This window comes from Poeciliopsis prolifica, unplaced genomic scaffold (assembly GCF_027474105.1).
Source record: "Poeciliopsis prolifica strain line A6 unplaced genomic scaffold, Auburn_PproV2 SCAFFOLD003, whole genome shotgun sequence".
In the NCBI taxonomy this organism is placed as follows: Eukaryota; Metazoa; Chordata; class Actinopteri; order Cyprinodontiformes; family Poeciliidae; genus Poeciliopsis; species Poeciliopsis prolifica.
The window spans coordinates 5,715,424-5,731,821 of record NW_026562378.1 but is presented as its reverse complement, the minus strand read 5'-3'; the positions used below and the strand labels follow the sequence as shown (position 1 = coordinate 5,731,821).

The window sequence follows — 16,398 nt, the reverse complement described above, 5'->3', positions numbered from 1 at the left end:
CCCTTCCTTGCCTGTGGAGGCGCTGTATCAAGAACCACTGAAGGAAACAACATAAAAGCCTCTGAAAAAGAGAATGAGCATAACTTTAGTGGTTGTAGGATTTCTCATTTGTCTTTGGCAATAGACCATGGGCCATTTCTCCCGCTCATTCATTTGTTTTGGTTATATTTACCCAGATTGCCTTGCACTGTAGTCTCCCTCCTACTTTTGAAACAGTTCACTGCAACTGAACCAAGACCTAGGTTTGTAGACGAACCAGAGTTTTCTGTTTTGGTCTGGATGCGTTCACATCTCCCCAAATGAACTGAACTTTGTAAGCAAATGAACTGAAGTTTAATTAAAGTAAAATTAACTGGGCTGGTTTATACACACTTGTAGTTTGGCATGAGCTATGTTGGGGAACACAACAAATCAAAAGTGTCAGAGGTGAATAAAGTAGATTTATTTGGTCTATATCCACAATTCTTTGTGTGGTAGAATATGAACACTGCACACAAATTTGAACACAACATCTCCATCCTGAAACATTACTGTGTCAAAATGGACCAGCCAAAGGCCAGATGTAGATCCAACAGAGAATCTGTGGGAACATCTGAAAGTCGCTGTTCAAAGATGATCTCCATCTGCCCATGTCTCGCCTGGCTTCCATTAAGCTGTCTGCTCTCTAGTAACTCATCTGTCTTGAGCTTTCGCGCTCTCTCTCACTCTGTTTCATCCCTTGCAGCAATATAAGCTGTCAGGAAAATATATATAATCCTTATGGTATTCAGTTTATCTTTTTCTGCATCACAACCAGAACCATTGAAGTCAGAACCGCAGGCTCCTGACTTCCTGGGCGGCAATCATAGTGGCACCTCGCTGGCTGAAAACCAATCTGGATACGGTTCCAAAAAAGCGGTTTCTGTATTTAGAAACCAATGCTGAATAAAATCTAAAGGCAGGAACACACTCTGTATGTGTCAGAAGCAAAGTAGAAAAGGGAAAGTAAAGAAACAGAGAAGAACGCAGTGAGCGGGTGCATACAAATGGATGCTAAACCCTCTTTGTTTGTGCAAGTGCAACGCATTGTTGCAGACTTGTAGAACAAGTGGAATTTCAGCTCCTTCCGCACACAGCTCTGTGCGAGTGTATGAAGGCAACAAACGGCAAATAATAACAGCAAGAAGACAAACAGTAATCATAAAATACGCATGCAAAGCATGAGAAACTCAATGCGAGAGGTTGTGCAACAAATTAGGGCGGATGAAGCACTGCGATGAAAAGCAGAGCGGGCAGAGTCACTAAGGTCAAAACACCCTGGCTCATGCATAGAAATAAACAGCACAAAAGATGCGATTAGAGCTGATAAAACTTCAGACCTTATTATACACAGCCTGGTAGCAAACAGAACAACACTGAACACAGCCCTACTATATTCTGCAGCGCAGTTTCGTCTTTGATATTGAGAAGCCAAGATTGGTTTTAAATAAATAAAGAGCGGGTTTATCCCTCAGTCAATACAGGAGGCTACAATATATATATATATATATATATATATATATATATATATATATATATATATATATATATATATATATATATCATTTAATATTTTCCAGATGATTTTTGTCAAGACCTTATCTCACCACCATAAAACATTTTCAATGTTTTGTACATTTTATTGACTAAAGAGTACAATTTTGATCAAAGTTAAATCAGTGGTTTTGATATAAAAAAAAAAAAATCCATGAATCTATTGGTTTTGAAGAACAATTACCAAATGAAAGGGAACCAGAAGTTTCCAAATGGAGAACAACAACTTTCTGCTAAAAACAACAAATAAGGTCTTCGGTTTGATCATTTTATTTTTTTCTAAGGGAGCAATTTGAAGTATTTTCATGCTTTTATCTGGCAAAACCAATGAGATAAGAGTGACTTATATGACACGTATTAAGGTAAAAGTCTGCATCTTTCTGGAGGAGACTAATTTTTAATTAAGACAATCCTCTGCCACAAGCATCAAAGTACGCCACTTCACTGCTAGCCAGTGAAGGTCTTACACATGAAATAATAATGACACGTCATGCTTTCTTACCTGACCTAAACCCTGTTGAGAACTTGTGAGAGATTTTTACAGAGAAGGAAAACAGTTCTGCTCTCTTAACAGTGTGTGGTTGTCACACAGGCTGTCAACACATGCAGGAACTAACAGACTCCACTAATGGAGGGACTTTGTTAGTACAGATGTGTCCAAAGTGGGTCCTGGAGGGCCGGCATCCTGCATGTTTTAGTTCTCTCCCTAGTTTAAATGATGGCTCGTCAGAAGGCCAAAGAAGAACATTGACATGCTGAGACGGTTGTTGCTACCACCAGGGAGAGACCTAAAAGAAGCAGGATGAAGGCCTCTGACTTTGGGCACCACTGGCTTAGCAAGTAAGGATTGCCGTTATTGGTCACTGAATTTGTTAGAAATGATTAATTGTACATCTTGAATCATTATAACCACTAGAATGAATAAAAATCAACAAAAATAATGCACATTTTTCAATTAATTTTGCACATACCAATTGCTTCACCATAACTGTGCATACCCAGATATATTCTTTAATAAAGGCCCATGCACTTTCTTAAATATTCACTTCTGAGGTTTTTCGATATGTTTTATTTGTTCAGCAGTTCAATTCAATAAGGATCTTTAAAAATAAAACTTGCCTCATGATTCTCCGTGCAGCGTACTGCTTTGGCACTATCTACTCACTGAGTCTTTTTGCCGCCTCTTGCGCCTCAGACGCTGTGTCGGCCACGTAGAAGCGTTGGACCGCCACGCCGCTGTCCTGCATCAGCTTCTTGCTCTGGTACTCCTGCAAGTTCAGCCATCTCCTGGGGGTCAGCCAACTGCCCTGGAAGGACGAACAAGAAAGCGGGAGAATAAGTTTGCTTCATGGGGAAACAGCTAACGTGGTACACAAAGATTTTCCAGGACTTAAACCACGATTCCCAACTGTTGGGTTGTTTCTCATGATGGACCACCAAACCACGTTCTGCACCTGAATTACAGCTAAGGAGCCGTTTGCTGCACCAGCAGACATTGGCCCTGTCAGCTCCAGCTGTTGCTGCTATTAAAAAGAAATTGGCTTTTTAATAGGAAGGAGAAACACGGGCTGCTTTAGAGATAAAATCCCCCTGCACCACCTCACAGTGCTGAGCGCACAGGTGGAAGTGCAGGTTGGCAAGCAGCCACATGTGCATGCATGCAAATGCTACCAGGGAGGGAAAAAAAGCAAACTTTAGGGAATCATTAGGAAGGGAGAAGTTTGTTAAATTAAAACCAAAAAAGGATTTTGATGTAAATTCAGCTTTTGTGTGTAAATGCTTCAGGTGTTTGTGTTTTCTTACCAATCAAACATGAAATTAATATCAGGTGTGGAATATATCCAATATAATTGACTGAGTCTGATCTGTGTTGTGTCAGATTTGCTTATTTTCAACTTTATTATCCTTTAAATAATAAATCTGAAAACACAATAAAAAACTTGTAGCACAAAACAGAAGATTCTAATGTGTTGCTCCACATGGTTTTACAGTCAATACAAGTATATACTTTCTGAAATAAATAAGAGAAAATATAGACTGATGCAGGTTTGGACCAAAGTCAACTGTTACCAATAAACGTGATTAATTTATTCTTTTCTGAATCATGCATTAAACAAACCCACAACAGACAGGAAACCATATAGTTTGCCCCAGCTGTGTGTTTCTAAAGCCCCATTTGACTGTAATAAATGGCAACATTAGAAGTCAGGACCAAAAAGGTATTGATGACCAAAGAGTGTGTGAAAGAAAAAAAGTGTAAAATGTATGCTCCTAAATAGCACCAGGTCTCACACTTTCAGACTGATGCGCACTGGAACAATAATGCACCGTGTGACCAGCTCCTGACCCCACAGTTCCACAGTTCACCTTGAAAGTGTGAAACAAAAATCTATAAAAGGCAACTCTATGTTGTTCTTTTTAACAACACTATAACACATCCGGGACATACAAAAGACGCCTCCAAATGAAGCATTGTTGCATATTGCCGAAAGACAAACATGCCGACAGTAAAGCACACTGGTGGTAGTATCATGCTTTGGGATTTCTTTACGTTGACTTAACTTGGGCTTCTTGTTCAAGTGAAAGGAATGACAAAAGTTTCCACATGTAATTAAAGAAAGAGACCGTCTTCACAGTGCTAAAATGACCCCATCCATACATCCAATTTATAATAAATGCATTGACTTCAACACATCTTTAGCAAAATGAGTATGAATTCAGTATGAATCTTCAATCATACTGAAGATTGCTTAGGCATTCTGTGCCCAATTGGAAGCACAAAACTGAAAATTTCAAAGTCCAAACAATCAGCACAGAGGGGAGATTTGTAGCCTAGAGTGGCTGCAGAGAGGAACTTGAGGTTGAGACAGGAGAGGTGGATCGCTCCCGTTCACTGCTGGGTCAGTGCCTCACTAGAAGCACAAAATTAAAAAAAAAAGTCCAGATTTGAGAATTCTAGATTTTTCAGAGAAAAATTTGTGGCTTATGCTAGTTTGCAAGCTCAACATCTTGTTAATTACGCCTAATTTGTATCTTTCTTTTTTATGACATTTCAAGAGTCCACTTTAGATTTTCTATGGCGAGTTGATGGAAACATTAGACTCAAAACATAAAAGGCCAATGCATACTCTGAAAAAACAATAAAATTTGTTCTAACGCCTCAGGCTGCAGGGACAAAATGGCCATGTCATTCTTGCAGTCTTGGTTTGGGAGATCATGCTTGTTCTTTGCTCATTTCTGTTCAAAACCCTTTTTCTTGTCTGATGTCTGATCAAAAACCTTGTACTTCTGAAAAATGAAGGGTCTGCTGCAGTTAGAGAGATGTATAAAGATTTTCTCGGAGTCCTGTATGGCCCTGCTAGAAAGAACTTTACTCTAGCAGCCTTGGGTAAAAGAACAAAGTTCTCAATTTTTGCAGAGTATGCATTGCTCTCAAGCCAGTGTACACTTACTTGATAAACAGATTTTCTTAGTTTTTCAATGGTACAAATGTTTCAGAAGGACTTAACAAACATTTTAAGACAGTCTTTTGTATCTATTGTGACACAGTTTTGGTTCACTCTGCACAGACTTAATGGAGAAAGCATGTGAACACAGAACGCAACATGAAATTTTATATCTGTTATTTAAGCAAATATTTAGCATCGTAGACCTGCTCTGTAAGGATGTGGGCTTCTAGAGCAGCCACACTCCGTTCAACAGGCTGTGTCTTACTGGCATCAAAATGTATGTTCATGAAACTTGGAATATATTAGCCAAGATTTATTGCATTTTGAAAGATCCTTTGTGAAATTCGTATGACATACAAAGAGAGATTATGATGCAATATAACACACAATAATTGATCAAATAGTTAGCTATTTGTGCTGTCGACCCACCATATCGAGGAGGAACATGACAGCATCTTGCAATAAAACTTGGAAGATAAAAATTTGTCAAAATTCTGACAAACTGAGGAATAAAATTTAGAAAACTCTGCAGAACTGAGCCTGTCAAACTAATATGGATCAAGGGGCTACAAAGAGCATGTGGTATACCAGCAGCCAATAAATGATGAGCAGAATGGTTTTCAGTAGCCTGGTAAAAACGCTTCACTTCGTACAGAAGGTCAGGACTCTTGAATATTCAGAAATGACTGTGTGCTGGAGGTGTGGACTCTGTTGAAGTTTTAAATAGGTTGTCATTTGCAAAGCATCCAATCCGGGAAGGCCATTTATTTTCCTTGACATTGATTGGTCACACTGCGGTAGTGTTAAGACAGTTTCCAGCTAGCGCATATTAAGGTATATGTAGAGTTTGAATGATTAAAACGGACATCTATAAGCATTTTTAGAGAGGATACCAGGTATTTGTGGCTTTTAGCGATTTGTGGGCGCCTGAATACTGGAGGTCTGCTGTAGACTGGTTAAATGTCATCTCCACTGTATGGTGTGTGTGAGGGTCTGGGTGACAAAGGAAACAGTAACATATGAACAGTGCATAAACCATCTGGAAGTCAACTTATAATCGTTAATTTTTACTAGATAGCCAAAAACGTAAATGCAATACAAGTGGTGCTGGTAACACAAGCAAAGTTTTGTGTTTCACTGAATTACATCCATCTCTGAATTTAGCATCAGAACGCTTACAAATTCACCTAAACAAGAAAATGTAACGTCATTAAAGTGCAGGTCACTGATAAATCTCCCAAACTGCAGTCCTTGTTTTTCAAACCACACACCACTCAGGGTAGGAACGCCCCCACAAAGATAAGCTTCAACCAGTTATTGCTGGCATAGCTTCACATTTTTTCAAGAAAACATACTCCATATTGGTGATAATACACACTGAGATGTGCAAAACACAAATGGATCAAGGCTCGAAAATGTCAGGAGAAAAGGCCCACCAGGTCAGACTTTAATTCTTTATTGACCCAAACAACAGATCAACTACATCCATTTGCTGGCCGGATGCATGACGGTAATATGAAGGAGGTCTCAGGTCACAGCAGAAGAGAAGAAAAAAAAATCCATTCTCATACGCCACAAAATTCATCACGTAGAAACATATCTCTGAAAAATGAAAATCTTTTTTTGTGTGGTGCTTTCTATGACTTTCCTCTTGCAATCCAGCGCTGAACCCCCTTTAACCAATCTGGGGTCGTCTTAATAGTCATTTAGGACAACCTCAGTGGGCAAATAATCAAGTCAGATTATGTATTTATTCTGAGTCATCATTTCTGAATGTGCAACCCAGAGACCAGTCATGTCAGTGCTAAACTGGATTAGCATGGTTTCTGCACTCCAACACTCCTGAGAGGCTGTCTGGAGACTTCATTAGAGCCAAAACAGCTTATTCTTTATAAGAACAGTGCATGCTGATATGCACTGGTCTCATCTTCTGCATAAAAAAATACGTGAGGGGGTTCTGCAGGTCAAGTCTTTGTGCTCATCTGTTAAAATATACTATGCTTCACTTATTACTCTCTGTATTAGAAGTTTATGTAGACCTTTGCTTCTGAAGCCCCCGATGAACATTCATAGAGAATAATGATGACAGGGCTTTTCTGAAGCAGCATGAATGGGTTTAAAGGCTCACTGAAGAACTGTAGGAAAACACAGAAATATGCAATTATAAATAAAAGGCAAAAAAAGACAGAAAAAAGGACAAATCTGTGAACGAATTTGGAGGAAATGGCCCTGCATACATTTTTACCGCCTGTCATTTATATCAACTACTTCACTTAAGGGGAACATGTTCCCACAGTCGGAACAAGCCGAATTGCAGAACAGGATTTCCCCGTTTTGCAGTCTACAGTCATTTTTCTGCTGTCAGGTTCCCACAGGGCCTTTGCTCCTACAACATCCACTCCCAACTTCCCCACGTCTGTAACTCACCATCCATTAAGTTTTTTTGGTTTAGGCTGAGGATACAGACAGAAATGCGGCAAGTATAACTTTGACATTGAATAGGGAATAAGAAATAATGAAAAATGTCTTTCTATTCTGGTTAGCATACGATACAGACTTTTTAAATGATTGTCTCATAGTCATGTGCTTAAAAGTACAAAAAAAAATGATTCAGTTCAGCATGTAGAATAAAAATACAGATGCATTAAAGCTCAAGCCTGTTTTCTTTGTGTGATTTTGACCAAATGCAAGTTTGTTTTCCCCAAGGAAGCCAAGGTACCATGCAAAGCTGTAACTGGAAGTCAGTGGGAAGATACGGTTTTTCTTTTTTTTTAGCAGCGACATAAAAGGCTGAATTACTTGGGCAGCTTTAATTTGCAAAAGTGGGCTGTCGTAGTGATTGTGGGTCACCGGCAAAAATGCTCTGTTCTATTTCTTTTTTTTAAGTGGGGCTCTGTGTATGGAAGTATGCAGGCGAAATTGATTTGTGAATCTCTATTCTCTGGCTGGAGAGCGAGGGAGCAAAGAAATTTGGACAAGTAAAGTGAGTCGATACCATTAAGGCTCTCGCTGAAGGCAGTTTTTCTGCCAGTGAGTCGCCTCACCAACAAAGACTAAGGAGGAATCTGGTGCAGCAGCTCACAGTTCGGTTAATGCAGTCATGTGGTGCATTAACCGAACTGTTTTACTGTTGTCGTTGTGCAGGACTTTTAACTTTATGGCAAGAAATTAATTAGTGTTTTCATTTTTAAATAAATAATGTTGTGGGTAAATGGGATTTAAAGAGTCACAAGTGTTGTGGACTATTGTGAACGCCTCATACTAAGTGCCGTAAGTCACAGGAAGATCCAACATTCAAGCTGAGATAGTAAAATTATAAATAGGTCAAAACACTGCACTGCTCATTTTAAAGACTAAAAAACACTTACCTATCTGCTATACAATAGCACAGAGGTTTTCACCTATTGTGCTGTTAAGTCGAATTAGGACAACAAGGCGAGTCAACATGCATCTGCTGCATACGTTGCTAAGGCTCTCTCCTCAATGCAAAACCAAGAGCTAGACAAGGTCAAACAGACAAAAAAAAATCATCTCTGAACATGTGAATGTATTTGCGTTTTCTGGGAAATATTACTTTGGTAGTATGTGTTAAAGTAATTAAATGAATCGTTTTAATTAATCATGTATCTGTTGAATACAGATGAATTCCCTCCAAATGGACATTTCCAGTATGTCAAGCACATTTCTGAGCTCCTGCAAATAAATTTTATATTATTAATTTCAAATTATTTCACAATGGCCAAAGTTTATATGCGGAAGGTTGAACAAATGCGTCAGTTTAAGGATGGATGGACTGACAGATAAGAAATGACTGATTTATGGACAGACAGACTTTAAGTGTTTATTGTATTGATAATGGACCAGGAACAAAACGATAAGTCATTCTATTTTTTCTATTCACTTGCTTATATGGAACGGCGTAAGTTTAAATTCTTAGATTATTGCCGCGGGGAGGGGCATGGCGTAGTAGTGAAACAGGCGGCTCAAGTACAAAGGATCTCCGTCCTTGATGCAGTCACCTGGGGATCCATCTGATTCAGAAAAGGCCTTTTGAGATTTGAGAGGACAAACTATTTTTACATCCAAAGTCTTCCACCAAGAAAAACTAAAATGTGTCTTAAACTCTACTGTGCACGGATGATTTTTAAGCTCTTTTATCTTGATTTCTCAGGCGCGATTTTTAGAGTACAGTTGTTTATAATACATTACGCAAAACTTGTGGCATTTTACTTTCCTACACCAGCTCAACATCAAACTAGAACCCTAATGCTCGAGCTCCTCCAACACCCCAAAAAAACGCGTGAGCAAAGTAAAGAAGAAGAAAGTGAGGCAGACATCCTAAAATAACTGCTTATTGAAGAGGTCAGGTGGGCTTGAGGTGACCCCTCAGGCACTGAGAGTTACCTGCGGCAAGACACAAGAGAATGGAAAATAAACCTAGGGCACTAGATGTACCAAATCCAAAGACAGATCTTTTTAAAGAAGGGATCCTGTAAACTGCAATACAGGAGGAGTGTCTGTAAATGTAGACAGAAATTAGCCTGAACTGAAGCAGGCGTTCCCATACGGACCCATAATAATGCATTATGGATTTATAGGGGAACACAAATTAAAATTTGAAAAAAGAAAACAACACTGTAAGCTTTCTTGAGTTTCTTCTTCTATTTTTTTTTGTTTGTTTAAAACAGACAACTCGCAACTCTCATCATATTATTTCTGCAGTCCTGTCCTGTCAGGTTTAAGCAGACATTCAGACATAATGCAAGTACTGCAAGACGTTTGAGAAGCTAGAAACAAGTTAAAACAGACCATGCAGATATTCTGAAGATCACAAACATCCTGCTAAAAGTTACCTTCGTTAGCACTGAGTAAAGGACAAAAAACTGCTCAAGACGTTTCCTTCTGCACGGAGCGAAAAACAAAACAGATTGAGCTCAGTAAGCAGCCAACTGGTCATTAACAGGGAATTGAGTCATTTGAAATGAAATGAAAGTTTTGAGATGTTTTGCAAAGAAACACATTTTCTGTTCTGTCCTTTTTTTTTCTTTAATGTGTGCTCATGTAAATAAACAGTATGGGACCTACCAGACCTAAACTCTGTCCTTTACAACAACAAATCTACAAGGAATAGACTGAGAGCAATAATCACCATCCATCATTTATGGAAAGGCTTCAACAAGCAATTCTCAACAAATTTACTTGACCCGGTCGACCTGTCGTCTTTTACCGTTTTGATGTCACTCTGAAAATCCTAACTGGTCAAAATATAAAAACGCTAACATGCTAAAATTGACTGCAGTCACAGCACCATTCATTTCTCTTTAAACAATCTCGTCCACTGCTGTATGTTTTTTTTAAAAATAAAGAACATTTGAAACACCCTTTTTAACAATCACTGCATCCTTTTTAAAAACAATATCGTTCAAAGCCAACCTGAGGTTGTGACAAAATTTAATTACCTTACAAGAATTAAGACGACCCCAAAAGTGGAATGATCTAGAGAAAACAAAATAAAAACACTCTTTTATCAGACTGGTCGCAATTTTAGCTTGAGCTTTTCTCCAATCTGTTTAATGCTGATAGATGGGAAAGTCATGATACTGCTGAGGCCTAAAATGGAGAGGAATTATCTGAGTGCTACATGTCTCCCCTGGCAGAAAACAGTAAGTGGTGGATGACAGAGTGGCAGCGAAGCAGGCAGCTGGCCTGCTCCCCCCCGAGACATTGTCTCTACAGTAATTATCATCATCGGCACTCCAGAGACGACGCTACACGGCCCCACTACCTACACACTGCTCCACTTACCCTCATACGCACAAAAAAGAGACTTATAAAGAAGAAGAAGAAGAAGAAAAGATAGGCATGATGCACTGTACATAATAACACCATGTTGTGAGCTGAGGGCCTGAGACGGGATAAAGAATTCACAGCATACTCTTTTACACACAAAAGCACTTAAAGATCGCTCTGATGAATGCATCCGAGTGAGCAGAAGTGGGACACACCGGCAAGGGAGACGTGGAGTGGTGACAAAGACAAATAACAGGCTCTATCAAGTTACTGAGGTAAGAGGAAAACCGCATTAATGATTTACTGCATGTGAAAACAAATCAGAAAAGGTTTGGGTTTCAAACCATAGTGATCTTGGTTTACAATTTTTGGAAATTTTGCATTAGTTGCGTTGATTAACAGTTGAAGACATTGATGGTTTTCACAATGTGTGTGTGGAAGCTTATGTTTATTTTTGCTTTAAGTAGGGCCATTAATTCCCAAACATGTCAATAATAAAAAAAAAACTATGAGGTTACGGCCAAGAGGTTATTGGTCGGCTGGAATCAAATACAAAACTACAACAAAATTCAAGGTCAAAACAATTGAACGGTTTTGCATATTTAGATTTAAAGCAATCTTTCATTTTTTCCAGCACGTTTCTTCTTACTGGAGGTAATATTTGTGTTTTAAAGTTCGGCTTCTGACTTGGATCAGACAGGAGAACCATTTAAGAACCATTTTCCATTGTTTACTCAGCCAGGTCTAAATACTTTTACATGTTTAATTGTAAATAAACTTCAGCTAAATCATTTTTTCCCACAGTAATGCCATAGAAAAAATTCCATTGTTTTATCTTTTGAGAATCTTAATTCCTTCCAAAGTCAAACGTCTTGGTTGAATGAAAATTATTCTAAATCTAAATCTGCCAGGGGTATGACTGTAAAAATATATCTATATATTTTCAAGCTATTAAAAGGACTATAAGCAGCGTCATGTTGACAGTTATGGTTTTCCAGAAGCCAAGTCTTAAGACGTTCGCCTGAAGGAGGAGGAAAACAGGAGTTCACGAAAGGTTCTTGGAATTATATTCCTGCTCGGGGATAAAAATAGCTCGATAAAAAGCACCCGTCACAAATGATATAATACGGTCATATCTGGTGCCTGCTCTGGTTACATTATCTGAGTTCTTCTTAATGAATTCTTGAAACAGAAGTGAAGCTTGACTGGGAAATATTCTGTGGACCAGAACAGAATCTGTGCAGTGTTTTCCCGATTCAACTGTTTGTTTTTTTTAAGCGTCTGACAGTGACGATGCAATTACTTTTGACATATTTTTAGAGCTAGTGAGCGATTCACAGCTCTGCTCTGGTTCTGTGTCCTAGATGAAAAGTATGATTCAATCCAGATCAGTGCATTTAAAAAGAAGCTTAAGTAAAAAAGGTATGTCAGCGAAATCTGGTGGGTGACGGTTACAAAAATATTCCTGAGATGGATGACAACAACATCTGCACCCAACTTTGCTTCTGTGTTTTCCAGGAAGAAGCAGGCAGCCTTTGTAGTTGTATTGTCAAAAGGCAAATTGAATTTGGTTTAAGCTGTGTGGGCCTTTGTCTGGACTGAGTAGTTTGGATGTTTTTATAGAAATGTTGCCGCATTCAAAAACGTTACATTGTTTTTGTTGAGGCTTTTTTTAAAAGCTCTCTAAGCTTCACTGTATGTCTGTTGACATCCTTATCTCCAGCAGATCTTTTTTTTTTCAAACAGTAATAAGTTCAGGGATAATTTGCAATTTGATGCTGAAGCTTACTCAACTCTATAGCAAACTTCAAATGAGTAAGAGGACAGGAAAGATAAGTTAACATTAATTTTCACAAGCAAGCTTGCAGAATACGTCTTGATTTAAATAACCTATACATCATAGACAAAATATATATTTAAACATATATTAGCATTAGTTTTTTTGTTGTTTTTTCCTTAAATTCTGTGAAATAGCATATAATGCCAGAAGCAAACATCCTACTTACTTTAAAATCAGCGATGTAGTCTTCCATTTTGTTTTTGTTAATAAAGTTTCTAATTTTCTAAAAACAGCCAACCCACATTATTTTTAATTGCAGTCTATCACGTTTAAGCCTGTTGGCATCCGGGGCTATTCAAGGCAAACAGCCGAGGAATGAAAGATAAAAAGGGTTGAATGATGTTGCGGGGGAAGGAATGTGGAAAACTGTTTTCATTTTCTTGGAAATGTATTTGATTGACGGCTCAAATAATAATTTAAAAACGGCAGCCACAATCAGCAACCAAAAATAATTAAACTTGTTTTGAATTAAATTGTTAAAACCGGCACAGGAAGTCTGCCAAAGGAGTTAAGAGTAATAATAAGCTTGAAACTCATCTCACAGCCCCTGAGAGAGATGCAGTAGCAGATGCATCCGATGACCATGTCCTCTTTGCAGATGCACTGACGTTTTAGAGGCACTGAAGGACAAAGTCATGGTTTGTGATGTTACTCTCCAAACACTTCTCTGGCCGCACCATATGGCATTCAGCACAGCGTCGTGCAACATCAGGACTTCTTTTCCTCCTGAGAGGTTTGAAACTGCGCGTTGTCGTGTTTTGGTAGAGAGCGGGAAGCACAATGTCAAACTGCACTACGCCGTGAGAAGTGTCATCACGGCAAAGGCGATGCCTGATCTTGGCACTTCGCAAAGTCACGCCGCTACTTCGTCGTTTGCCCTTCTCTTAAACTTACGGAGTCAATATCCTCGGGCTAATTTAAAGCGGTTGTCTTTCTCAGTCGGAGAGAGGCGAACAATGTCGAAAAAAAGTGGCCATCTGACACGGAAGGTCTGCCTCCTTCGGAAATTTATTAGAGCCGTAATTTACATGAGAAGGTCAAAAAGCAGGCAATCACCCCTGATCCGGTCCATAAACAGCAGCCCGTCGATGCTACACCGCTTGTCAGTCAATCACTCAAAAACTCAAGGACTTGTAAGCAGTGGTCGAAAAGAGTAATTAATTTCATGAAAGGGACGTAAAGCAGGATTGTGCAACAATAACTAAAGAGGAAAAAGCACTAAGATCAATTTTGTTTCTCAAATATCTAATGAAGGATCACAGCATTACAAAATCATTGAGCAGGTGTCAAATGTTTGCAGCATTTTTTGAGATGGCAGCTTTTCAATGAGATGAAAGGGCAGTATCTCTTTAGTAATTAAGCAAACTGTCTTGGTGTGTAACCGGGCTTCTTACATTTTGTTTGTCCACTAAACACCTAAGCGACTGTAGACATTCATCTCCATCGCGTCCCATGAGTTGAGTTCACCCCGGAAATCTGATGCTTTCGCTGTCGTTTGTCACTTCCTATATGTCGATATAGGACATATAGGAATGTCCCCATTAAGGGGAAAAAGGAGGGCAGAAGTAACTCAACGCACCAGAGTGAAGTTTTTTGTCATCCAGGCAGAGAGAGAGAGAGGAAGGACAAAAACAAACAAGCAACTAAAAATCATCCTCATTTTTATTTATCACAATTAATTGGTTTATAACCCTCTTTTGCCATCCATCATTGAAATATTTGGGGTCAGACTGGGTATTTTCATGTTGTATAGAGCACTGATCCACTGTTAATATGTTAAATACTAAAGGACTTTATAACCAGTGACAAGAACAGCTAGAGGTGCATGATGCTGGGCCTGAGCCCCAGCTCATTCCTGTTATGATCTCCTAAATTTTTGCTCCCAATTCTGTTAAATTGCTTACTCAAATGTTAAATAAATCATTACTGTTGTGCTTGGCACTGACAATGCCCTCAGGGGTTACAACCACACCTTTTGTCCAAAAGAAAATATAAGAACAGCAGAGCTGGCAGCTGAAACAATTACACAATTTGCATCTCTTTGTCTGTTTTACAACAAGTACAAATCTGCTGCCAGCGCTGGTTAATAATGGGCCTGTCTGAACAAAAGCTCTTACTTTCACCTATATTAACCTTTGCAGTTTGTTCTAAATTGCTAATCTAACTCACTGGTCAGGCCCTAAAAAAAAGGGAACGGGGGGCGGAGAAAAAAAAAAGTCCTATTTCATGAAGCAGAATTCAGAGATGTCTGCCGAGGTTAAAATCCTAATTACTCGTCATGGCCAAACTGTAACCCTTTGAAATGACACTACTCAATTAGTGACGACGAATGGCTGCAGAGTTAATTAACCAGAATGCTTCTTATGAGAGCAATATCAAATGTCTAAGAAATTAACAGATTGCCAGTCCAACAATTCGATGTAATTGATTTGTTCCCCTTTTTCGGGTGATGAACTCGTCTCTTTTCCCTATCCATTTAGCTAACCATCCAGGAAGGATTGAAATGGGAACTCTTAGTGTCCACTTCTGTGAGCGCAGGCTGAATCACAGGCGGCAGTCCTCGCAGCGGCTATCAGAATCATTGCTGTACTGATTGCAGTGGAATGTTCCTCGGTTAATGAGGTGGCACTCTGCCACTTTGCAGCATCTCGTAAATACAGACCATTTTGCAATTAGCCGAGCACGCAGTTGTAAGTGAGCTGTCATAGAGGTGACCGTGACATATGATAAAAGCAAATAAACAAGGCAAAGAGGCACAGATTTTCTGCATAAACATCCCTGTGAAATATTTAAAGCCAAAAAAATATTTGTAGCAAAAAAAAAAACCACAATTGATTCATCCCCCTTCGCTCATTAAGTTTATCAGTCTTACAGAAAAAAGAAAAAGAAAACACTGCGGATAACAACAGAATTGAATCTGTTGAATTAATGGCAACGGCCAATCTGATTAGCCAGTACTGCTATTAAAGCTGCACGTTCAGAACCAGGGCATTTATTCTTAAATCACAGAACGCATGGGTAAGAAACGGTTTAGTGGTTTGCTCAAGGACACGCTGACAAAAGGTTGCCAAGTTTCCTCTCTCTGCCTTTTAAGTTAAAGGTCATGCCCGGAGCATCGTAGTGTACGGAGAGATTTGACATCTGCCGGGTAAAGAGCTGGGGATAGAACAAGAGCAGGGATAGAGGCGAGAGCAGCAGAGCATGGCTCCGGGATTTAGATCAGCCAGATTTGCATCATTGGCAGGTCTTTGGGCAAGGCAGGCATAATCCCTTGCAGACAGGCTTAAGAAAGGAAAACCTGACTGTTGAGTCTCTATAGATATGGATTTTAGCAATTAGCATAGCTAATAAGAGAAAGGGCGTAAACAGTTGTATTGAAGAGTGTCAAGTGAATAAGGGAGATAAGAGTTGGTAAGGACAAGGTTTTACAGGAATCAGAACTGTGTCAAAGTTCAGCCTCCTATATACAACTGAGTGTTTAACACTGCTGTGTAAACAGGCTGTTCATGCTTAAAACTCCCCAGTGTGGCTGAACTAAAACTATTTAGCAAAGATGCTTGCGCAAAAATTGCTTCTGAGGAGTGGAAAGACTCATTGCCTGTAATTGCCACCAATGACGGCACAACCAGTCGCTCGGTTTCAGTGTCAGTTTCTATGGTTCACAATTCTAGGTTGATTTGTTTCCTTATAAATTAACACATATTTAAACTGATTTTAATATTTACTTGTTGTCTTTGACGCTAATGT

The 16,398-nt window shown here is 39.1% G+C and overlaps 1 protein-coding gene across 1 annotated transcript in view; it reads right to left on the bottom strand.

Moving 5' to 3' along the window:
• The window catches only part of suclg2 (succinate-CoA ligase GDP-forming subunit beta), a 99,417-nt gene that overhangs the window by 77,028 nt on the left and 5,991 nt on the right, over window positions 1–16,398 (bottom strand). The window contains exon 2 of the mRNA XM_055027339.1: window positions 2,738–2,879. Within this exon, the coding sequence (XP_054883314.1) occupies window positions 2,738–2,879 (142 nt within the window). The remainder of the gene's footprint in view (window positions 1–2,737; window positions 2,880–16,398) is intronic.